The sequence below is a fragment of the Haliotis rufescens genome, unplaced genomic scaffold (assembly GCF_023055435.1).
Source record: "Haliotis rufescens isolate VD_foot unplaced genomic scaffold, xgHalRufe1.0.p SCAF_13, whole genome shotgun sequence".
In the NCBI taxonomy this organism is placed as follows: Eukaryota; Metazoa; Mollusca; class Gastropoda; order Lepetellida; family Haliotidae; genus Haliotis; species Haliotis rufescens.
The window spans coordinates 3033920-3059903 of record NW_025963813.1 but is presented as its reverse complement, the minus strand read 5'-3'; the positions used below and the strand labels follow the sequence as shown (position 1 = coordinate 3059903).

Here is a 25984-nt window from a genome sequence, read left to right as displayed (position 1 = left end):
ATGTGGTACAGAACAGTGCCTCACGACTTACTGCAGTGTTTACTCATATTAGTGTGGTACAGTACAGTGCCTCACGACTTGCTGCAGTGTTTATTCATATTAGTGTGGTACAGTACAGTGCCTCACGACTTGCTGCAGTGTTTACTCATGTCAATGTGGTACAGTACAGTGCCTCACGACTTGCTGCAGTGTTTACTCATATTAGTGTGGTACAGTACAGTGCCTCACGACTTGCTGCAGTGTTTATTCATATTAGTGTGGTACAGTACAGTGCCTCACGACTTGCGCAGTGTTTACTCACATTAATGTGGTACAGTGCATTGCCTCACGACCTGCTGCAGTGTTTACTCATATTAGTGTGGTACAGTACAGTGCCTCACGACTTGCTGCAGTGTTTACACATATTAGTATTGGACAGTACAGTGCCTCACGACCTGCTGCAGTGTTTACTCATGTCAATGTGATACAGTACAGTGCCTCACGACTTACGTCAGTGTTTACTCATATAAGTGTGGTACAGTACAGTGCCTCACGACTTGCTGCAGTGTTTACTCATATTAGTGTGGTACAGTACAGTGCCTCACGACTTGCTGCAGTGTTTACTCATGTCAATGTGATACAGTACAGTGCCTCACGACTTGCTGCAGTGTTTACTCATATCAATGTGGTACAGTACAGTGCATCACGACTTGCTGCAGTGTTTACTCATATTAGTGTGGTACAGTACAGTGCCTCACGACTTGCTCAACTACTGGCAATTTTTTTATGTAGTACACTTCAGTACCTCACGACGTGGTGAACTATTCCCACGTATTGACGTGTTACAGTACAGTGTGTCGCGACTTCTTATCGCTCATATCAATGTGGTACAGTACAGTGCCTCACGATTTGCTGAAGAAGACGCTTACATTAATGTGGTACAGAACAGTGCCTCACGACTTACTGCAGTGTTTACTCATATTAGTGTGGTACAGTACAGTGCCTCACGACTTGCTGCATTGTTTATTCATATTAGTGTGGTACAGTACAGTGCCTCACGACTTGCTGCAGTGTTTACTCATGTCAATGTGGTACAGTACCGTGCCTCACGACTTACTCAACTATTCGCAAATATTAACGTGGTACAGTACAGTGCCTCACGACTTGATGCAGTGTTTACTCATATTAGTGTGGTACAGTACAGTGCCTCACGACTTGCTGCAGTGTTTACTCATATTAATATGGTTCAGTACAGTGCCTCACGATTTGCTGCAGTGTTTACTCATATTAGTGTGGTACAGTACAGTGCCTCACGACTTGCTGCAGTGTTTACTCATATTAATGTGGTACAGTACAGTGCCTGACGACTTGCTGCAGTGTTTACTCATATTAGTGTGGTACAGTACAGTGCCTCACGACTTGCTGCAGTGTTTACTCATATTAGTGTGGTACAGTACAGTGCCTCACGACTTCTTGCAGTGTTTACTCATATTAGTGTGGTACAGTACAGTGCCTCACGACTTGCTCAACTACTGGGAATTTTCTTATGTAGTACACTTCAGTACCTCACGACGTGGTGAACTATTCCCACGTATTGACGTGGTACAGTACAGTGCTTCACGACTTGCTGAAGAAGACGCTTACATTAATGTGGTACAGTACAGTGCCTCACGATTTGCTGCAGTGTTTATTCATATTAGTGTGGTACAGTACAGTGCCTCACGACTTGCTGCAGTGTTTATACATATTAGTGTGGTACAGTACAGTGCCTCACGACTTGCTGCAGTGTTTACTCATGTTAATGTGGTACAGTACAGTGCCTCACGACTTACTCAACTATTCACAAATATTAACGGGGTACAGTACAGTGCCTCACGACTTGCTGCAGTGTTTATTCATATTAGTGTGGTACAGCACAGTGCCTCAGGACTTGCTGCAGTGTTTACTCATGTCAATGTGGTACAGTACAGTGCCTCACGACTTGCTGCAGTGTTTACTCATGTCAATGTGGTACAGTACAGTGCCTCACGACTTGCTCAACTATTTTCGAAAATGAACGTGGTACAGTACAGTGCCTCACGACTTGCTGCAGTGTTTATTCATATTAGTGTGGTACAGTACAGTGCCTCACGACTTGCTGCAGTGTTTACTCATATTAATGTGGTACAATACAATGCCTCGCGACTTGCTGCAGTGTTTACTCATATTAGTGTGGTACAGTACAGTGCCTCACCACCTGCTGCAGTGTTTACTCATGTCAATGTGGTTCAATACAATGCCTCGCGACTTGCTGCAGTGTTACTCATATTAATGTGGTACAGTACAGTGCCTCACGACTTGCTGCAGTGTTTACTCATATTAATGTGGTACAGTACAGTGCCTCACGACTTGCTGCATTGTTTACTCATATTAGTGTGGGACAGTACAGTGCCTCACGACTTGCGCAGTGTTTACTCACATTAATGTGGTACAGTGCATTGCCTCACGACCTGCTGCAGTGTTTACTCATATTAGTGTGGTACAGTACAGTGCCTCACGACTTGCTGCAGTGTTTACACATATTAGTATGGGACAGTACAGTGCCTCACGACCTGCTGCAGTGTTTACTCATGTCAATGTGATACAGTACAGTGCCTCACGACTTACTGCAGTGTTTACTCATATAAGTGTGGTACAGTACAGTGCCTCGCGACTTGCTGCAGTGTTTACTCATATTAGTGTGGTACAGTACAGTGCCTCACGACTTGCTGCAGTGTTTACTCATGTCAATGTGATACAGTACAGTGCCTCACGACTTGCTGCAGTGTTCACTCATATTAGTGTGGTACAGTGCCTCGCGACTTGCTGCAGTGTTTACTCATATTAGTGTGGTACAGTACAGTGCCTCACGACTTGCTCAACTACTGGCAATTTTTTTATGTAGTACACTTCAGTACCTCACGACGTGGTGAACTATTCCCACGTATTGACGTGTTACAGTACAGTGTGTCGCGACTTCTTTTCGCTCATATTAATGTGGTACAGTACAGTGCCTCACGATTTGCTGAAGAAGACGCTTACATTAATGTGGTACAGAACAGTGCCTCACGACTTACTGCAGTGTTTACTCATATTAGTGTGGTACAGTACAGTGCCTCACGACTTGCTGCAGTGTTTATTCATATTAGTGTGGTACAGTACAGTGCCTCACGACTTGCTGCAGTGTTTACTCATGTCAATGTGGTACAGTACAGTGCCTCACGACTTGCTGCAGTGTTTACTCATATTAGTGTGGTACAGTACAGTGCCTCACGACTTGCTGCAGTGTTTATTCATATTAGTGTGGTACAGTACAGTGCCTCACGACTTGCTGCAGTGTTTACTCATGTCAATGTGGTACAGTACCGTGCCTCACGACTTACTCAACTATTCGCAAATATTAACGTGGTACAGTACAGTGCCTCACGACTTGCTGCAGTGTTTACTCATATTAGTGTGGTACAGTACAGTGCCTCACGACTTGCTGCAGTGTTTACTCATATTAATGTGGTACAGTACAGTGCCTCACGACTTGCTGCAGTGTTTACTCATATTAGTGTGGTACAGTACAGTGCCTCACGACTTGCTGCATTGTTTACTCATATTAATGTGGTACAGTACAGTGCCTCACGACCTGCTGCAGTGTTTACTCATATTAATGTGGTACAGTACAGTGCCTCACGACTTGCTGCAGTGTTTACTCATATTAATGTGGTACAGTACAGTGCCTCACGATTTGCTGCAGTGTTTACTCATATTAGTGTGGGACAGAACAGTGCCTCACGACCTGCTGCAGTGTTTACTCATGTCAATGTGATACAGTACAGTGCCTCACGACTTGCTGCAGTGTTTACTCATATTAGTGTGGTACAGTACAGTGCCTCGCGACTTGCTGCAGTGTTTACTCATATTAGTGTGGTACAGTACAGTGCCTCACGACTTGCTGCAGTGTTTACTCATATTAATGTGGTACAGTACAGTGGCTCACGACTTGCTGCAGTGTTTACTCATGTCAATGTGGTATAGTACAGTGCCTCACGACTTGCTGCAGTGTTTACTCATGTCAATGTGGTACAGTACAGTGCCTCACGACTTACTCAACTATTGGGAAATATTAACGTGGTACAGTACAGTGCCTCACGACTTGCTGCAGTGTTTACTCACATTAATGTGGTACAGTACAGTGGCTCACGAGTTGCTGCAGTGTTTACTCATGTCAATGTGGTACAGTACAGTGCCTCACGACTTACTCAACTATTGGCAAATATTAACGTGGTACAGTACAGTGCCTCACGACTTGCTGCAGTGTTTACTCATATTAGTGTGGTACAGTACAGTGGCTCACGACTTGCTGCAGTGTTTACTCATATTAATGTGGTACAGTACAGTGCCTCACGACTTGCTGCAGTGTTTACTCATATTAATGTGGTACAGTACAGTGGCTCACGACTTTCTGCAGTGTTTACTCATGTCAATGTGGTACAGTACAGTGCCTCACGACTTAATCAACTATTCGCAAATATTAACGTGGTACAGTACAGTGCCTCACGACTTGCTGCAGTGTTTACTCATATTAGTGTGGTACAGTACAGTGCCTCACGACTTACTCAACTATTTGGAAAAATCAACGTGGTACAGTACAGTGCCTCACGACATGCTGCAGTGTTTATTCATATTAGTGTGGTACAGTACAGTGCCTCACGACTTGCTGCAGTGTTTACTCATATTAGTGTGGTACAGTACAGTGCCTCGCGACTCACTGCAGTGTTTACTCATATTAGTGTGGTACGGTACGGTGCCTCACAACTTGCTGATACAAATGTGGTACAGTGCCTCATGACCTGCAGAGTTCGGTCATATTAACGTGTTACAGTACAGTGCCTCGTAATTCTATTCGCTGATACAAATGTGGTACAGTGCCTCACTACTTGCTCAACTACTTTCGAAAATGAACTTGGTACAGTACAGTGCCTCACGACTTGCTGAAGAAAACGCTGATATTAACGTGGTACAGTACAGTGCCTCACGACTTGCTGAAGAAAACGCTGATATTAACGTGGTACAGTAGAGTGCCTCACAACTTCCGCAAGTATTCGCAAATATTAACGTGGTATAGTGCATTGCCTCACGACTTGATGCAGTGTTTGCTCATATTAATGTGGTACAGTACAGTGCCTCGTGACTTGCTGAACTATTCGCTCTAATTTAATTGGTACAGTAGAGTGCCTCGTGACTTGCTGAACTATTCGCTCATATAAATGTGGTACAGTACAGTGCTTCACGACTTGCTCAACTATTGGCAAATTATTAATGTGGTACAGTACAGTGCCTCGCGACTTCTATTCGCTCATACAAATGTGGTACATACCTCACGACTTGCTGAACTATTTGCTCATATTAACGTGGTGCAGCACAACTTGCTGCATTGTTTACTCATATTAATGTGGTACAGTACAGTGCCTCACGACTTGCTGCAGTGTTTACTCATGTCAATGTGATACAGTACAGTGCCTCACGACTTACTGCAGTGTTTACTCATATCAATGTGGTACAGTACAGTGCCTCACGACTTGCTGCAGTGTTCACTCATATTAGTGTGGTACAGTGCCTCGCGACTTGCTGCAGTGTTTACTCATATTAGTGTGGTACAGTACAGTGCCTCACGACTTGCTGAAGAAAACGCTGATATTAACGTGGTACAGTAGAGCGCCTCACAACTTGCTGCAGTGTTTATTCATATTAATGTGGTACAGTACAGTGCCTCACGACTTACTCAACTATTCGCAAATATTAATGTGGTACAGTACGGTGCCTCACAACTTGCTGAACAAATCGCTCAAATTCATGAGGTACAGAACAGTACGATTTGCTGACCTATTCGGTCGTATAAACGAGTAACAGTAGACTGCCTCACGACTTTGCTCATATTAGTGTGGTACAGTACAGTGCCCCCCGACTTACTCAACTATTCACAAATATTAACGGGGTACAGTACAGTGCCTCACGACTTGGTGCAGTATTAACTTATGTCATGTGGTACAGTACAGTGCCTCACGACTTGCTGCAGTGTTTACTCATATTAATGTGGTACAGTACAGTGCCTCACGACTTGTTGCAGTGTTTACTCATATTAATGTGGTACAGTACAGTGCCTCACGACTTGCTGCAGTGTTTACTCATATTAGTGTGGTACAGTACAGTGCCTCACGACTTCTTGCAGTGTTTACTCATATTAGTGTGGTACAGTACAGTGCCTCACGACTTGCTCAACTACTGGCAATTTTCTTATGTAGTACACTTCAGTACCTCACGACGTGGTGAACTATTCCCACGTATTGACGTGGTACAGTACAGTGCTTCACGACTTGCTCAACTATTGGCAAATATTAACGTGGTACAGTACAGTGCCTCACGACTTGCTGCAGTGTTTACTCATATTAGTGTGGTACAGTACAGTGCCTCACGACTTGCTGCAGTGTTTACTCATATTAGTGTGGTACAGTACAGTGGCTCACGACTTGCTGCAGTGTTTACTCATGTCAATGTGGTACAGTACAGTGCCTCACGACTTGCTCAACTACTGGCAATTTTCTTATGTAGTACACTTCAGTACCTCACGACGTGGTGAACTATTCCCACGTATTGACGTGTTACAGTACAGTGTGTCGCGACTTCTTTTCGCTCATATTAATGTGGTACAGTACAGTGCCTCACAATTTGCTGAAGAAGACGCTTACATTAATGTGGTACAGAACAGTGCCTCACGACTTACTGCAGTGTTTACTCATATTAGTGTGGTACAGTACAGTGCCTCACGACTTGCTGCAGTGTTTATTCATATTAGTGTGGTACAGTACAGTGCCTCACGACTTGCTGCAGTGTTTACTCATGTGAATGTGGTACAGTACAGTGCCTGACGACTTGCTGCAGTGTTTACTCATATTAGTGTGGTACAGTACAGTGCCTCACGACTTGCTGCAGTGTTTACTCATATTAGTGTGGTACAGTACAGTGCCTCACGACTTGCTGCAGTGTTTACTCATATTAATGTGGTACAGTACAGTGGCTCACGGCTTGCTGCAGTGTTTACTCATATTAATGTGGTACAGTGCAGTGCCTCACGACTTGCTGCAGTATTTACTCATATTAGTGTGGTACAGTACAGTGCCTCACGACCTGCTGCAGTGTTTACTCATGTCAATGTGGTACAGTATAGTGCCTCGCGACTTGCTGCAGTGTTTACTCATATTAGTGTGGTACAGTACAGTGCCTCACGACTTGCTGCAGTGTTTACTCATATTAATGTGGTACAGTACAGTGCCTCACGACTTGCTGCAGTGTTTACTCATATTAGTGTGGTACAGTGACTCGCGACTTGCTGCAGTGTTTACTCATATTAGTGTGGTACAGTACAGTGCCTCACGACTTGCTGCAGTGTTTACTCATATTAGTGTGGTACAGTACAGTGCCTCACGACTTGCTCAACTACTGGCGATTTTTTTATGTAGTACACTTCAGTACCTCACGACGTGGTGTACTATTCCCACGTATTGACGTGGTACAGTACAGTGCTTCACGACTTGCTGAAGAAGACGCTTACATTAATGTGGTACAGTACAGTGCCTCACGATTTGCTGCAGTGTTTATTCATATTAGTGTGGTACAGTACAGTGCCTCACGACTTGCTGCAGTGTTTATACATATTAGTGTGGTACAGTAGAGTGCCTCACGACTTGCTGCAGTGTTTACTCATGTTAATGTGGTACAGTACAGTGCCTCACGACTTACTCAACTATTCACAAATATTAACGGGGTACAGTACAGTGCCTCACGACTTGCTGCAGTGTTTATTCATATTAGTGTGGTACAGCACAGTGCCTCACGACTTGCTGCAGTGTTTACTCATGTCAATGTGGTACAGTACAGTGCCTCACGACTTGCTGCAGTGTTTACTCATGTTAATGTGGTACAGCACAATGCCTCACGACTTGCTGCAGTGTTTACTTACATTAGTGTGGTACAGTGCATTGCCTCACGACTTGCTGCAGTGTTTACAAATGTCAATGTGGTACAGTACAGTGTCTCACGACTTGCTGCAGTGTTTATTCATATTAATGTGGTACAGTACAGTGCCTCACGACTTGCATCAGTGTTTACTCATGTCAATGGGTACAGTACAGTGCCTCACGACTTGCTCAACTATTCGCTCATATTAACGTGGTACAGCACCACTTGCTGCAGTGTTTGCTAATATTAATGTGGTACAGTACAGTGCCTCAAGACTTGCTGCAGTGTTTATTCATATTAGTGTGGTACAGTACAGTGCCTCACGACTTGCTGCAGTGTTTATTCATATTAATGTGGTACAGTACAGTGCCTCGCGACTTGCAGTGTTTACTCATATTAATGTGGTACAGTACAGTGCCTCACGACTTACTCAACTATTCGCAAATATTAATGTGGTACAGTATGGTGCCTCACAACTTGCTGAACAAATCGCTCAAATTCATGAGGTACAGAACAGTACGATTTGCTGACCTATTCGGTCGTATAAACGAGTAACAGTAGACTGCCTCACGACTTTGCTCATATTAGTGTGGTACAGTACAGTGCCCCACGACTTACTCAACTATTCACAAATATTAACGGGGTACAGTACAGTGCCTCACGACTTGGTGCAGTATTAACTTATGTCATGTGGTACAGTACAGTGCCTCACGACTTGCTGCAGTGTTTACTCATATTAATGTGGTACAGTACAGTGCCTCACGACTTGTTGCAGTGTTTACTCATATTAATGTGGTACAGTACAGTGCCTCACGACTTGCTGCAGTGTTTACTCATATTAGTGTGGTACAGTACAGTGCCTCACGACTTCTTGCAGTGTTTACTCATATTAGTGTGGTACAGTACAGTGCCTCACGACTTGCTCAACTACTGGCAATTTTCTTATGTAGTACACTTCAGTACCTCACGACGTGGTGAACTATTCCCACGTATTGACGTGGTACAGTACAGTGCTTCACGACTTGCTGAAGAAGACGCTTACATTAATGTGGTACAGTACAGTGCCTCACGATTTGCTGCAGTGTTTATTCATATTAGTGTGGTACAGTACAGTGCCTCACGACTTGCTGCAGTGTTTATACATATTAGTGTGGTACAGTACAGTGCCTCACGACTTGCTGCATTGTTTACTCATGTTAATGTGGTACAGTACAGTGCCTCACGACTTACTCAACTATTCACAAATATTAACGGGGTACAGTACAGTGCCTCACGACTTGCTGCAGTGTTTATTCATATTAGTGTGGTACAGCACAGTGCCTCACGACTTGCTGCAGTGTTTACTCATGTCAATGTGGTACAGTACAGTGCCCCACGACTTGCTGCAGTGTTTACTCATCTCAATGTGGTACAGTACAGTGCCTCACGACTTGCTCAACTATTCGCTCATATTAACGTGGTACAGCACCACTTGCTGCAGTGTTTGCTAATATTAATGTGGTACAGTACAGTGCCTCACGACTTGCTCAACTATTTTCGAAAATGAACGTGGTACAGTACAGTGCCTCACGACTTGCTGCAGTGTTTACTCATATTAGTGTGGTACAGTACAGTGCCTCACGACTTGCTGCAGTGTTTACTCATATTAATGTGGTACAGTACAGTGCCTCACGACCTGCTGCAGTGTTTACTCATATTAATGTGGTACAGTACAGTGCCTCACGACTTGCTGCAGTGTTTACTCATATTAATGTGGTACAGTACAGTGCCTCACGACCTGCTGCAGTGTTTACTCATATTAATGTGGTACAGTACGGTGCCTCACGACTTGCTGCAGTGTTTACTCATATTAATGTGGTACAGTACAGTGCCTCACGACTTGCTGCAGTTTTTACTCATATTAGTGTGGTACAGTACAGTGCCTCACGACTTGCTGCAGTGTTTACTCATATTAATGTGGTACAGTACAGTGCCTCACGACCTGCTGCAGTGTTTACTCATATTAATGTGGTACAGTACAGTGCCTCACGATTTGCTGCAGTGTTTACTCATATTAATGTGGTACAGTACAGTGCCTCACGATTTGCTGCAGTGTTTACTCATATTAATGTGGTACAGTACAGTGGCTCACGACTTGCTGCAGTGTTTACTCATGTCAATGTGGTATAGTACAGTGCCTCACGACTTGGTGCAGTGTTTACTCATGTCAATGTGGTACAGTACAGTGCCTCACGACTTACTCAACTATTGGGAAATATTAACGTGGTACAGTACAGTGCCTCACAACTTGCTGCAGTGTGTACTCATGTCAATGTGGTATAGTACAGTGCCTCACGACTTGCTGCAGTGTTTACTCATGTCAATGTGGTACAGTACAGTGCCTCACGACTTACTCAACTATTGGCAAATATTAACGTGGTACAGTACAGTGCCTCACGACTTGCTGCAGTGTTTACTCATATTAGTGTGGTACAGTACAGTGCCTCACGACTTGCTGCAGTGTTTACTCATATTAATGTGGTACAGTACAGTGGCTCACGACTTTCTGCAGTGTTTACTCATGTCAATGTGGTACAGTACCGTGCCTCACGACTTAATCAACTATTCGCAAATATTAACGTGGTACAGTACAGTGCCTCACGACTTGCTGCAGTGTTTACTCATATTAGTGTGGTACAGTACAGTGGCTCACGACTTGCTGCAGTGTTTACTCATGTCAATGTGGTACAGTACAGTGCCTCACGACTTACTCAACTATTTGCAAAAATCAACGTGGTACAGTACAGTGCCTCACGACATGCTGCAGTGTTTATTCATATTAGTGTGGTACAGTACAGTGCCTCACGACTTGCTGCAGTGTTTACTCATATTAGTGTGGTACAGTACAGTGCCTCGCGACTTGCTGCAGTGTTTACTCATATTAGTGTGGTACGGTACGGTGCCTCACAACTTGCTGATACAAATGTGGTACAGTGCCTCATGACCTGCAGAGTTCGGTCATATTAACGTGTTACAGTACAGTGCCTCGTAATTCTATTCGCTGATACAAATGTGGTACAGTGCCTCACTACTTGCTCAACTACTTTCGAAAATGAACTTGGTACAGTACAGTGCCTCACGACTTGCTGAAGAAAACGCTGATATTAACGTGGTACAGTAGAGTGCCTCACAACTTCCGCAAGTATTCGCAAATATTAACGTGGTATAGTGCATTGCCTCACGACTTGATGCAGTGTTTGCTCATATTAATGTGGTACAGTACAGTGCCTCGTGACTTGCTGAACTATTCGCTCTAATTTAATTGGTACAGTAGAGTGCCTCGTGACTTGCTGAACTATTCGCTCATATAAATGTGGTACAGTACAGTGCTTCACGACTTGCTCAACTATTGGCAAATTATTAATGTGGTATAGTACAGTGCCTCGCGACTTCTATTCGCTCATACAAATGTGGTACATACCTCACGACTTGCTGAACTATTTGCTCATATTAACGTGGTGCAGCACCACTTGCTGCATTGTTTACTCATATTAATGTGGTACAGTACAGTACCTCACGACTTGCTGAACTATTCGCTGATATAAATGTGGTACAGTACAGTGCCTCACGACTTGCTGAACATTGTATCCCAATTGCATAGATCGATGCTCATGATGTCAATCCTGTATTGTCTGATTTATCAAAGTCCAAGGCTGTAAGGTATGGCACCAACGCAAGCGTCGCTGTCGATGGATCTGTTGCAAAACAGGGACGATAACTGGTCTTCTGGGTCGGATTCCAGCCTCGCGAAGATGGCCCCTGACAGTGTGGTCCGATATCCTCCTAAAACCAGAGGAGTTTCTCGCAGTCTCCGTAGCTGTAGACGTATGTGGAACAGTCGAATGCAGCGATCCTGTGCAGGGTGGTAACTCTTAGTCGGCCGGTTCTCGGACGGTCTGCAGTGGAAATGAACTGTGTGTATCGGTCACAAAGGCGGCAAATGGTGCTGTGGTGGACGTTGAAGTGGCGTGCAACAGAAGACTGCGATTCCCCTCTTTGGATACGTGCTATTGCGATGTTCCGATCGGCAGAGCTAAGTCTCGATCTTTTCGAACTTGAAATATGTTGACAATTGAATGAGAAATTATTCCCTAATGCTTGCCTTTTTGGAGTAACGAATGCCATAACTTGCACGTGCATTTTGCTTTACTGTTTTGCTCAATGACATTTTTTAACAAGTGTGAAAACAATGCCGTTGAAGACATTGCAAATCGACAATGGCTGCGTTTTGACGCACCGTTTGTTGAATATCAGGCGACCAACATTTTCCAATGACATATATCCAATTCATATACCGGATTTTTGTTTAGTCGGGTTCAATGAACTTCATACCACATGTGCGTTTCTTTTCTTGAAGAGTGTATGTTGTACTGTAAAGTGCCTCACGACTTGTTGATCTATTCGCCAGGCACCTATAATATGTGCATTTGTATTATATTAGCGTAAACATGATACTAAAATTAGTACATTTTTTTTGAGCCATGGGTGGAGTAATCGTCTGAAGAGACACACTTCTCTGTGCGTCTGTTGCGTCCCTTGGGTTCGCCCCAAGTTTGTCAGCACCATATTCGCGCTCGTGGACAAGGCCGACACGCCATAACATAAATGGAATACTGTTCAAAACCGGCGTTGCACCAAGCTTCCTCACTCACCAATTTTGTTGTATGGTGCTGAAATATCGGGTCTTGAATGTTGTGCTGGGAAATATGTTACAGTTCCAAATTTTGCATCCACTGTTTAAAACATTTAGTTCGATTATATTCAAATGTGTAGTGGACCCGTGAAGATCCGGTGTAGAAAAGGTCTTCGGCAACCCATGTTTACCGTAAAAGGCGACTATGCTTGTAAAAGGCGACTAACGGGATCGGGTGGTCAGGCTCGCTGACTTGGTTGATACATGTCATCGTATCCCAATTGCGTGGATCGTTGCTCATGCTATTAACCACTGGATTGTCTGGTCCAGACTCGATTATTTACAGACCGCCGTCATATTGCTGAGTGGTATATTTCTCATGTTGAAGGCACTCTTGAAACATAAAATGGCCAATTCTAAATTGTGATAATTTGTAGTTGCCAATAAGGTCGAATTACATATTAATTCGGAATGTACTGCTCACGAACAATATATATGGGTGAAATGATACAGCTCTTTGAAAGTGTTCAGGTTACAATATGTATCAGATTTGGCAATTTTGCGTCGTCTCCTGGTGTCAATATTAAGCCATGACCATCGAACACGAGCACGAGTAAGAGCAAAGTGGGTAGGAAATATACACAAGGTCAAATCTTTTAAAATGTCTGTTTCAAATCGTGTCTTAAAAAGTAAGACAACATTAATAATTTAAGCATACGCGTCGCAGTAATACATATGCACATACTACTCAACTTCAAATAGGGATAGTCAGTATTCAGGTATGGGATTGTTATTGTTACTGATGTTATCAAACTCAATTTCACGAAAGACATGGGTATATAATTCCGTAAGTTCTGAGTTTCGCCAGAGTATCTCGATATCCTTTGAAAATATAAGAGTATCTACCTGATCACATCCGTCGCAGTCAATGTTTTCAAACATTCCTGATATGGACAAGATCAATCTTGGCTTTTCGAAATGAAATCCAAAGAATTGGCATGTATTATTTTAGTTGAATTTTCCTATACTCATTTGATCGTTTAGACAAATGTATACGAAAACATCCGTTATGACACGGGTATTGTATTGAAGTGCCTATATAATGCTTCAAGACTTCCAAACCCTGCCTTTGATATTTGAAATAATTATTTTTGGTCAAACCACGTATTTTTATCTGAAACGGGACTGATACGAAGGTGATTGTATTGGGGTAGCATTCAGGCATTGGAGCATGCTCGCACGCACAAACTAACCCCAACTAACATTCGTGCATGACAAGACCAAAACTAATATAACAAATATTCACTTTCGAATCAGCTCTTTTTGGTCATTTTGCTGTGATTTACCAACAGCCATCGCGCATTACAAAAATAACTTTGTGGCCTTTAACCTGAACCTGGGAGAGTTTGGAAGTCATATTGGAACTTAAATTCAAGTAAAGTTAACAAAAATCTATCACAAATGTCTATTCGAGTGTTTTATTCCGAAGAGCGATTGTAAGATGATATGAAACTATATGTACCAGTAGATGTTTGCAGTCTTTGTCGATTTATTACTGTTTAGCCATATATTTCAGAATCCGCATGACACGAGTATAGGTCATATTTGCTTCCGCAATTTTATCTGTTAAGAAATCATGTTAATAACCACATATAAAGGTTAACGTATAAGATGGTTATTAGATGTGCATTCATTGAGACTATTCGGAAAACATGATTGAACAGGAAGTAAAAATATGTAATTCGACCGATATTTTGATAACCTTTCTTATCAAAATGATTCATTTTACAACCTCCTGTCTTGCAGGTTGAGGGACTATTGGCCTGTTAACGTTTATAAAGGGGTTTGATGTGTAAACATCAAGGAAGCTGTAATAAATTACAAGCATTGTACTGATTACCAGAACCATACACAATGAATAAATAAATGCAGTAAAACGTGTCCCGCATATTTCTGGGCAACTGAAAGCATCCAGATGTGCTCTCTCTCTCTGTCTCTCTCTGTTCATCTCCAATTTATTATCCTGGGCCGAACCAGCCTGAACCTTAATTTGGTAGATAGTTATAGCTTTTCGCGTCAAATTTGCTGGAGTATACCACCCCTTTATTCTCGATCTTTGCGTTTCGATGGTTGGGGAAAAGGGGTGCTCAATCTTTTCCCTTTCGACATGGCTTCCTAACACGTTTCTTGGTTATAGAAGCTTCAGACAAAGAACCAATCAAACTGAATCCATTTACATTCTCTAAAGGTATCATTGGCAGTTGCGGAGAGGTAACAAATGTCACAAACTTTCGTTCTATCTCTCCTTGTAGAATGTACACAGAATGTGCAATGAGTTTGTTGTCTCACTGCACAAGACATTAAACTCGTGCAAAGACATTGTCGCGACACAGCTCGCTGCCTGTCTGGCATGACCAAAGACGAACCAGAACCAAAACCAGAAAACAAGGAAAGAAAATTTTTGAAAAAAGGACAGGTCGAACACACATACCAAAGGCCATAACTCCTATGGTCCTGTGTACATGGAGGTATATCGAAGGCTTGACTGTTTATTTGTTTGTTTGTTTGTTTGTTTGTTAAACGCCGCACTCGGCAATATTCCAGCTATATGACGGCGGACTGTAAATAGTCTGGACCAGATACTCCAGTGATTGACATCACGATCATCGATCCACGAAGTTGGGATACGATGACATGCATCAACCAAGTCAGACTCGATTATTTACAGACCGCCGTCATATAGCTGGAATATTGCTGAGTGCAGCGTAAAAACCAAACCGAACCAACCAACCCAACCTTAGGGGAGCATGGAGCTGTATAATTTAATGATAGGTTAATCAACACAATTGGGGGTTCCGGAAATCATCTTCCCACGTCCCCAGAACCCGTGAAGATCTGGGGTAGAATAGGTCGTCAGGGACCCATGCTTGCCGTAAAAGGGCGACTATGCTTGCCGTAAAAGGCGACTAACGGGATCGGGTGGTCAGGCTCGCTGACTTGGTTGATGCATGTCATCGATCCCGATTGTGTGGATCAATGCTCATGATATTAATCACTGGATTGTCTGGTTCAGACTAGATTATTTACAGACCGCCGCCATATAGCTGGAATATTGGTGAGTGCGGCGTTAAACAACAAACCAACCAACCAACCCACGTCCCCCTGCTCGTCGCGATCGCCAGAGACGATCCACACGGTTGCAAAGTACATATTTTATCACAAATTTACCTCAACATTGCCAGCATCATTCGTGTTTATATCACGGTCTTTCTTATGGTGCTGAAAACACCTATCACATGGATGCAGTGTGACATAACGCCGTTTTCTTGTTATTATTGTTATGTAGAGGGGAATGTCCGAGTAACTCTCCATTCCTTAAAAATAATGGAGCAGAGGCCCCGCAGGGGCCGAGGCCATTATTTTTAATGAATGGAGAGTTACGAGGATATTCCCCTACTTAAACTCATCCCTACTTTTACACTTTGACAAAATATTCTGTAGTTGCAAATATTTGAAAGATTCACATGCTGCTTTATGATAATGTACAGTTGACAAGCAACTCTCCATTCCTGAAAAATAATGGAGCGTTCAAACAATAGAATGACGTCACAGATGTGTTTTAATGCTATCCACTGTCACGGGGCACATTAGAATTTTGTTTGTTCATAAAGTGGAGAATATATAAATAAAGAAGAGATAGGCACTTGGATAGCTTTTGTCATCAGAAAAATTGATAAACTGTTAAATTTGTACACACAGGACCAGTTTTCGAACTTAACAAGTGTCTCTCGGATAAGCATGCAAGCATTTACGTAACTTTAGTAGTTTCGGGGCCAATTTTTGAACTCTACCTTGACAAGTGTCACTTTACATAAGCATGAAAAATGCCAAGGTCAAAGTTGCCTGGCCGTCAGCTGGCTTTGTTCACCGCTCAGTGCTACTGCACTGTGATGACGTCGCGGTTTCAAAAGCGTACACATTGTATCAAAAGTGTTATAACCAAATTGTATAACAAGCAACTCGAGTTGATTCGAGTCTAAAGTCAACAAAGCCAAAAGATATATGCACTGCCTAACAATTGATAAAAGGGCTGGTATTGTCAGTTTCCTACTTTCCACATAATCGTAGACTAATGGAACCTGGAATTTTCCGTGGTTTATGTTTGCCCATAAAAAATCCCGATGAAGGTGTCAGTGTTTTTGACGTAAAAACAAAAGTGACCGAAGTGGTCTTGATAACGTCATCAGCAGACTGTGTAAAAGATTACGTTACAATACTAATGGCAGTTTGGAATGTATATCTAGAAGAAATCCCTGTTACGTCCATGTAGTTTTCAGTGTCCGAGCTCTTTCATTAGTGATAAAAACAACGTCGGGGTAATTGACATCGGGCATTTTCACAGGACAACGTGTGTAACATCGCTAAACAGCCCCAACAATACTCAAATTGACATCGCTCAATGTCAGACATCATATTTCTTAAAAATGAACAAGATTATACTAACGTACTACCACCCAAGAGTAAGTACACGTAGATTCAATCAAAATCGTTGAAACGTTTTCGAAGTATTGCTTCGTTTTACAATCGCACTGACCGCTTATTTATACTTTGGGTGGTATTGTGTGTCTTGAATTTGAAAGCTCAAGAAGCGTAGAGTGGGCTGTATTTAATACGGATATAACAAATGTTGTTTTTTTTGCCCAGGCCATTTGCTGTGTACATGCTGTATATATGCTTATAACGAACTACGGTTGTAACGAACAAAAGATAGTGGCCCCTTAAATAACGAACTCAAACTGTAGTTAACTGTACGAGTAAATAACTTGCACAGGTGAAAGAAGGCAATATCATTGTTTTCACGGTACATACAATTATAAGTACTGTCTAGATTAAGTGCAAGAGAAAATGACAAAAATATGAATTATCATTTTAGGTCTTATTGTTTCACTAGGATTCACGACGAGTGGGTGAACTCTGTATCTTTTCGTGAAGTTGAATATTTGTCAGCAGATTCGTTTCGTGCTTTTGTTTGTTGTTAAACACCGCACTCCGCAATATTCCAGCTATATGACGGCGGTCTGTAAATAATCGCTTCTGGACCAGACAATCGAGTGATTGATATCATGAGCATCGATCCACGCAATTGGGATACGATGACATGCATCAACCAAGTCAGCGAGCCTGCCCACCCGATCCCGTTAGTCGCCTCTTACGACAAGCATAGTCGCCTTTTATGGCAGGTATGGGTTGCTGAAGACCTGTTCTACCCCGGATCTTCACGAGTCTTAATTGAAGTAGGCAGAAGTTATATGTGTGTTCATTATCATAGTCGATGTAAAGGTTATTGATGCAGACTTCTTCGTATGGAAAGTTCCAGGTATCCAAGGGCGTGCTGTGATGTGTTGCGGATTTTTGATGATATTAGTACAATAAATTGGATCTCTCACATTCGTAAGTTAATATTTGTAAGTGGTTTATCATATGTCTGGATCACTCAGGATTGTGGTAATGTTAAAGCTTTTTTAGCATGTTTTCACAGAGATGTAAAGATATAGAGTTGCAGAATTGGCATGACAAGATATCGAATTCCTTTTTTTAAATTTGTATTGTGGCTTCAAAACTGTAACGGGTGTTGAAAAGTATATAATAGAATTATTTCCTTCTGGGGATTTATTAAGAGTATATTGTAAATTTCGTTGTGCATCACATGAGTTGAAAGTGCAGTATAAACGGTTTAAAGCAAATGATGATCCCAAATGTTTCTGTGTACAAACTGTAATAGATGTTCTGTTGATGAGGAGTTTCATTTCCTCTTGGAATGTCCTTATTTTCAGTCTTTATAACTAAAAGGAAACCTACCCAGATAAGCACCTTTATTGATATATATGTTTAGAAACAACGCACTGTGTACATGCATTTGTGTATGTTCGGCACTGTGGGCATTTGGCCTCAAATGCACATCATGGCGGGGTTAAAAACGACAAAACAGAAATTCAACAACTTTACCAGCATCTCTCTCTGACTACCCTTTCGTAATAACAAAGTTCCAGTTTGGCTTTGCATTTGGCATTCGTGTGCGGATTTACGTTAAAATACCGTAATCTCTCTCTCTTATTCAAGCTCTTTATCCTTGGTATATGAAACCTTTCTGCACTTGTCAATTCGCTTGAGGTTATTTGAAGGTAAGGAAATGGTATCAAGGACGTCTTTCGACGAGTTCCATATTTTGAACCCTCTTCAGCTAAAGTCCACGTACACAGATTATTATTCATATATGCTTTGATTGCAAAACGGTCCTAGTTCGGAAATATATGTATATTGCTTGTTTATTACAACTTATATAAACTGGGAATTAACATGACGAATTAACATGTTATCTGAGCTGTAATTATGTATCACGTGATGCTCCTCTGGTCGGATAAAAGCGAAACAGCTTCGAATTCAGTTCGTACATCAGGGCGAGCTTGATACAGAACTTGGCGCCTACATCTCCAACGATTCCCCACCAAAATGATCCTGCAAGCAGCCTTACTCTTCGCTGGTCTTTCTGTGACAGCCAGTGCCAGCACCTGTTGTCCTCCAGTGAGATTCAGTGCAGTGCAATCTGTCACCATTGTCAACTCCACGTTTGCTAAGGATGTAAGTACAACGCCTCTCATTATATGTAATCACTCTCCCCTTTCCGCAACTTCAAGGGAAATTGCATGCTTTCGGTTGGTCCCGGAATGACAAGATGTATCATGTATGCCTTGGCTGTAATAAAACAGCGATATAAACTAACGAACCTTGTTATATGAATACACTTTATCATTATTTGTAAAATTAAATCAGATTCCTCAATCATAATTCAAAATTTTCGTTATCAAGCCGATTGCCATTCCTGCTTGAAGAAAGTGACACAAAACTATTTTCAGGGATATTTCCAACAAATTGCTCATGTATCGGTACGTGTATTTACCTTACCGGAACAGACAACATCTAGTAAGTGTATGAGAGTTATATACGTTTCTTATGTTATTGTTTTCTCTTCTCACTCGGCTCACTCAGTTTGCAACATATTCAGTGAAGAAGCAAAGTAAGCTGTCTGTTGCATGTGCTTTTCTAAAATTAGCCCAGGTACCCGGGTAGAGAGCCTTTTTATTTGACTCTACTGTGACTCCACACGGACTAAGCCACTCCCCACATGCAAGGCATGTCCATGTAGGTGCCTACCGTGAGTTGCAGCTTCAGGCAAATAAGATTTCATGAATAATATCCATATAATTAAGGTAGGCTTTGCTGAACCTTTATTCACAGAGGGGTGAGGGAAGGGTGTTTCTAAATTAGAAGTGATATGAACTACTCAAAAGGTCTGTGGTAGACATCTCCAATTGAGAAACACATATAATAACCTATAGTTAATGTGTCATGCAATGACAGATTAACTATAGTAATATGAAAGGGGGGCACGGGTGGCCCAGTCGTCTAAGGCGCCGCGATTAGCTGTGCAGAGTTGCGTCCCCTGGACACGTCAGAAACCTATGATTGTGGGTTCGAATCCCGGTTCACCCCGATTATGTTTCTAGGTTTGTCAGTACCATACCCGTGCTCGTGGGTTTCACCGAAGTGGTAAACGTCTAAGACCTGCATCACCTCGGCTTTCCTCCAAAATAAGCTGACACGCCGTGACATAACTGGAATAATGTTAAAAGCGGCGTCAAACCCAACTCACTCACTCACTAGTAATATGAAAGAATTATGAGTCAACTTCTTTCGAGTAGTATATTATTTTAGTCACGGCTTCAAAACATGCAGCTGTTTTTACTGGGAAGGAGGAGCAGAACAATTTAGGCAAACCTGAGGGCAAAGTATGTAGTTCCAGTTTTATCAGAAACATTATATTTTTATTTTTAAATATCCCCCAAATATCAAATGGTCGGTATCACAGAGTGAGACCCAATGTTTCCTGTTATAAATAAAAGCACACGATGGCCAAGGTCAGCGCAAACAGGCAGAGCGAAGAGAAATGTCAACTCGTTGCGTAATGATTCACGGATATTTCCCACTTATATCATATATATTCCAGATGCTATTGAAAACACATCGGAACTTACAGGTAAAACTGTTCAATCATACTGTATAATCCTGTATTTTGGGTAAGACATGTAAAATCAATTATAATTCCTGAGAGATTCTTTGACCGAAGTACTTGAAGTCATTCGCGCATTCTGACTGGTTTGTCGTATTTTCGCACATGGCATTCATCACAGAAAGAGGCGAGTCGTGACGAATGTTATCTATTATGAGGTTAATTTTCGGTTTCAGATACGTATTTCATTATACATTACACAAGAAGACAGCTAGGGTCATGTGACTTTCTGTTTTAAAGGTTCATGATAACTTCATTTAGCTAGCTGGCATCCTCCCGAGGCAAGAGCGTCCACTAGCCTTTTTATCAAAGTCTTGTTTCCACCTTTGGCACATCAAACCCACTTTCCAGTGCTAAATATGATTGGACTATCGCATATATCAATAGTCTAATCAGAGAACGTTTCACCAAATCAACATCCTGCCTGAAAGTGATTTACCCCTGCCTGTCTTTGTTGACACGAAAATGTCTTTTTCATCTTTTAAACACCTCAACCATTGCCTAACTTTTTGTGTCTAGGTTGAATTCACGAATGTTTTCGTTATCTGATCGACAAGGTCGTCGCCTATCGTAGTCGCCATCTTTGTGAAGCTATACGAGACAAGAACAGCGATCTGATTGGATATCGCGTTTTCCTTACAAGGGGCACAACTCGGGATTTGGCAAGGGTAGAAGCCAGGCTTTGATATGCCCGGACACGCTGGCCTCGGGAAGATAGAGGCAGGGGACTGGTTTGAAATTGTGTTGAATTAGGCATTTTTTCGAAACCAGAAGTAATTTTTAGATATCTTGGCATGCATTATCTCAGCTTGAGGTACATTTATCTTGTCCGAGGTTGTAGGACCAGAATGGTAACGACTGTATATTATAGTGTTTGGACCGTCTAGATTTTGCAACAGTTTTCACATATTTGCCTCGCTTAAATTGAGATTTAGGAAATATTGTCTTTATTCAGATCTTCCTAAATTGACAGTGCAAAATGACTCCTAGTGGTATTATTGTATATTTTCAGGCTTTGTATTCATTCACCTACGACGGCATCAACCAAAGATACGTCATCAGCGGTGACCTCAGCGACGGATTCGTCACGACCACCAAAGTAATCTACGATTACCCGAAGGTAAGCGAGACCTCCATTAAACATTTCGACAACGAGAAGGTAAGCGAAACCCCCAAGAGAGCTTTACCACTGCAAGAAGGTAAGCGATATCTCCAGAGAGCTTTAGCACTACAAGAAGGTAAGCGAGACCTCCAGAGAACTTTACCACTAACAGAAGGTAAGCGAGACCTTTTGAGTGTTTGTTGTGCCTTAATTATGTTCCCTTTTTATATTTGAAACATTTATTCATGTTTCACCGTTACAATAATCACTGGAAGCATTCATAAACCAACGACCAAGTATGATTAGGCCAGATCCGCGCAAAATTAGAAATGGGCAAATCTCAGTTATCAAATGTATTGGAATTATTCCTCTATCGGTAGCCAGAAACATTTGAAATTATATTTTATCAAATAACTATTTTATGCAAATCATAGCACAAGTCTTGGAATTGTATATTAGTGGAAACTGTACTTGAGTTTTTTTAATTTGTGACACGAACAATGATGCATTTTATATTACTAGATAAGAAGGTATATCCTTGCTTATCCAATAAACTATCAACAAAAATAAAATCCTAATTACATTACATTACTAATATTTATGTATTTCGTTTCATTGTTGACTTTAGGAGGAATTATTTGCGAGTACAATTAGTAGCAGACATGTTTATGTTTGTGTCTACGTATGTGTAGCAATAGAATGTAGTCGCCACAAGATATGTTTCAAGGTAGTCATTTGGCCACCTCTGAATCTTAGACAGCAGACACATTGAAATTTAGGTCGCATCGGCGACCGTTTTAGTCTCAACTTCGAGGCCTGGAACATCAGAAAGACTTCGATCTGAGCGTTTCTGTTTGAGATGTTGATCAAGACAGTAAATTGTATGGTTAAAACGTTTATTGGCCATAGGATGGGCTCTTGAACAAGTCTGCCAACATTCATGCAAGTATTTCCAGGTTTTGAGCACTTTAAAATTTGAAGTTAGGCCCTTGCCCACTTTGTCCTTCGCCTTGCATTTTCACAAAATTCGTAAAAAGGTAATAATGATTTTTGTTTGCAGAGAACTGGTTACCGAATTGATACAGCGGCACGTACGTGTTCAGCATTCCGCCTTCAGGGGCAGTTCAAGGATCAGGAGAGTGTTTGCGTTCCAAGTAAGTCATTTCAAAATACATCTCACGGGTGCTAGCATGATACCATGCCGCAATTTAAGATGGATACCCGACTCAGACACACTATACTGACTCTCAAACGATCCGTCTTTGTTTTATCCCCTAAATATCGAGCACCAAGATTAACAACAGCAGGTACCACCTATTAACGTCCATTGGTATGACGCGGCTGAACTGAACTTTATTTCACTCAAGTCTACAAGACATAGCAATTTGTAGCCTTTGACAAGGATTGACACTATAAATCAGCATCAGTCCGCACGCACGCACGCACGCACGCACGCACACACACACACGTGCTTACAATAGGCACGCTATGTAAGTGCAATAATACCGACGTTAAACCCCATGTCGCCCCATGTCACCCCATGTCGGGGCGGTCGGGTTCGATTCCCTGCATGGGTACAATGTGTGAAGCTCATTTCCCCACCGTGCTGGAATATTGCTAAAAGCAGCGTAAAACCATACTCACCCATACAACATGTTCAGTACTTTTGCTTGCCAAGTCCACTTTGTAAGGGAGCCCCTCCCTCACTGCCACAAGTGTTTCAAACATTTTTAGATATGTTGGTCTGTTGTGAGATGTCAGTCCATTGCATGTGTTAAAATTCACTTTCCCCACCCGTAACATGAAACGGTCTGCTCTTATCTTAATACTATGTGTCACCACAGGCGGTGCCGTCTCCTTGGGCCCTTTCTTTTACGGCTACGATATTGGCAGGCTGTCTTCAAGGGCATACACTTACAATAGCACCTCCGTCAACGGGGAACATCAGAAAGTCGTGGCTACCGTCACACGGAAAGACTGTGTACCAATCGTCATCACCACGACCACAACCGGCCCAGGTTTGTATTTGTGAGTAAGAGAATGAGTGAGTGAGTGGGCATCAACACCGCTCACTCAGCGTATCAGTAATAACGTCGAGTATCAGCCAAATGATTAAAGGTGAGTGAGATGGTTAACGCCAGCTTGAGTGAGCATGTCTCTGACAGAACGCTCTGTCAGCTAAATGTGGAAAGCATGAGTAAATGTGTTTTTTTCTCTGCTTTGAATATTTATATCAGGGTACGTCAGTTCAATGGTTAAAAGGTGAGTGTGTTAGGTTCAATGCCGCCTTGTACTGTATTTCGGTTATACCAGCTTATTACGGACAGAATGAGTGAGTTTAAAATCCGCGTCGAACCAATGTCATTAAAATAAGAAAAAAATAATCTTTTACTCCTATACACTACCTTTCTGCGTGAAGGTGGGTATTCTAATCAGCCAATCGGGGTCGAGGCTTTTAATCCTTGGTGCCAGTGAACGATGCATTCAAACCAACAAATCTTATTTCTCCATCTCGACCGGGAAGTTAAACGACCATGTCCGAATGAAGATAAAAAAGGCCGAATTATTTGATCGTTGTAGATATTTCATTCACCCTAGCGTTTCAGAGGGGTTACTGTGGGTTTTCGTTTGTTAAACACGATTTTTTTTAAATCAAGATGGTAAAGCGAAACCGAATCGTTTTAGAGAGATGACATCTGATTGGCTCAAGAACCCACCCATCTTTCATTTACAGCGATTGTCAGATCTTCACGCAGAGACTGACTTCGAACACTTATTCCACGGCTCGTAAGATTCATGTCGAAGGGAAATTAAAAGTCCTTACGACTCAACATTTGAAAGAAGCAAAGTAAAAACCCAGAAACCTGTGTTTTTAGTTGGTGTTTGATTTTTTTTTCAAATTTTAGAATGTTGTGAAATTTACTTCGCACATTATAAAACAGAACATATTTCCCACATTCGAAAGAACTTAGAAGTAGATAAAATCACCAAGATTTATAAACAAAGACATCTGATGGCGTGAGATCATCCTCTGGTTTGCCTAGCCCAGTCAATTATTTACAGACCGCTGTGATATAGCTCATATATTGTTGACTGCGCGACGTAGAATAACATCAAATATACTGACTGTGAAATATACATTCCAGAAGGAAACGCTCTTAAAGTTCTCGGGTACAACGACGTGGTTCCGGGCATCAGCGACTTCTCTGTGTTCGACATTCCGGCATACTGCTATGCGTGATACCGTACGTACTACTCACTCAATAAAAAATATTTCACTCAATTACTTAACACTGAACCATATTCTAACTTTCCACTCAATGGCACAGCAGTGTGTTGCTTTACTTTCTTCCTTCCATATATAACATTATGATTCTACTACATGTAATGAGTACTAATGACACATTTATTGGAATTTCTTTTTTGCTTAAATATGACGAGTAACGTCCGGTGTCTTAAGACATTAAAGTATATATTTTTGATTATCATATATGTGATACAATTGCAATTTTTACCTTAAAACAATCTTTTTCTATTTCAGATCATCTGAAGAGATACATTGGGATCTGTTTTTCTCAAGTCACTTTCAGAATGTATCATCTTGCCAGATGTACATGATATGAATAATAAAAATGCGTTCAGCAAAATTGTCTTAAACTTTATTTATGTTTTTCCACTGTGCTACAAAATCGATAAACCTTGGCACTTTCCAGATTCCGGATTAGAACTAGAGTGAGTGAGTAAGTATGGTTTTACGCCGCTTTTAGCAATATTCCAGAAATATCACGGCGAACCCGGGTCCTCGGCGTGACGAGCGAACGCTTTAACCACTAGGCTACCCGACCGCCCCGATTAGAACTAGAAGACAGGTATTTGGCCTAATTCACGGCGTATGTTGTTGGCTGGCCAATTGCTTATCGGTGAAACGAAAAACTAATTCTTCCGGGTTTTGGTACAATGCAAAGGCTGACAACTTATGTCACATATTAATCGATGTCATTCTCCAACTTGCCTTCAGGTAGGTTACGGAAAGATGCCAGTGTTGACGAATGATTTTCATTTCATATCTGAACACTAA

At 41.9% G+C, this 25984-nt stretch overlaps 1 protein-coding gene across 1 annotated transcript; it reads left to right on the top strand.

The window, feature by feature from the left end:
- Positions 1–17907: 17907 nt before the first annotated feature.
- On the top strand, positions 17908–25556 carry LOC124116902 (ependymin-related protein 1-like). Its single transcript, XM_046478508.2, has 6 exons — positions 17908–19315; positions 21817–21924; positions 22967–23060; positions 23751–23924; positions 25053–25151; positions 25448–25556. The coding sequence occupies exons 1-5, from the start codon at positions 19187–19189 to the stop codon at positions 25145–25147; spliced, it is 600 nt and encodes a 199-aa protein (XP_046334464.2). The 5' UTR covers positions 17908–19186; the 3' UTR covers positions 25148–25151; positions 25448–25556.
- Positions 25557–25984: the final 428 nt, after the last annotated feature.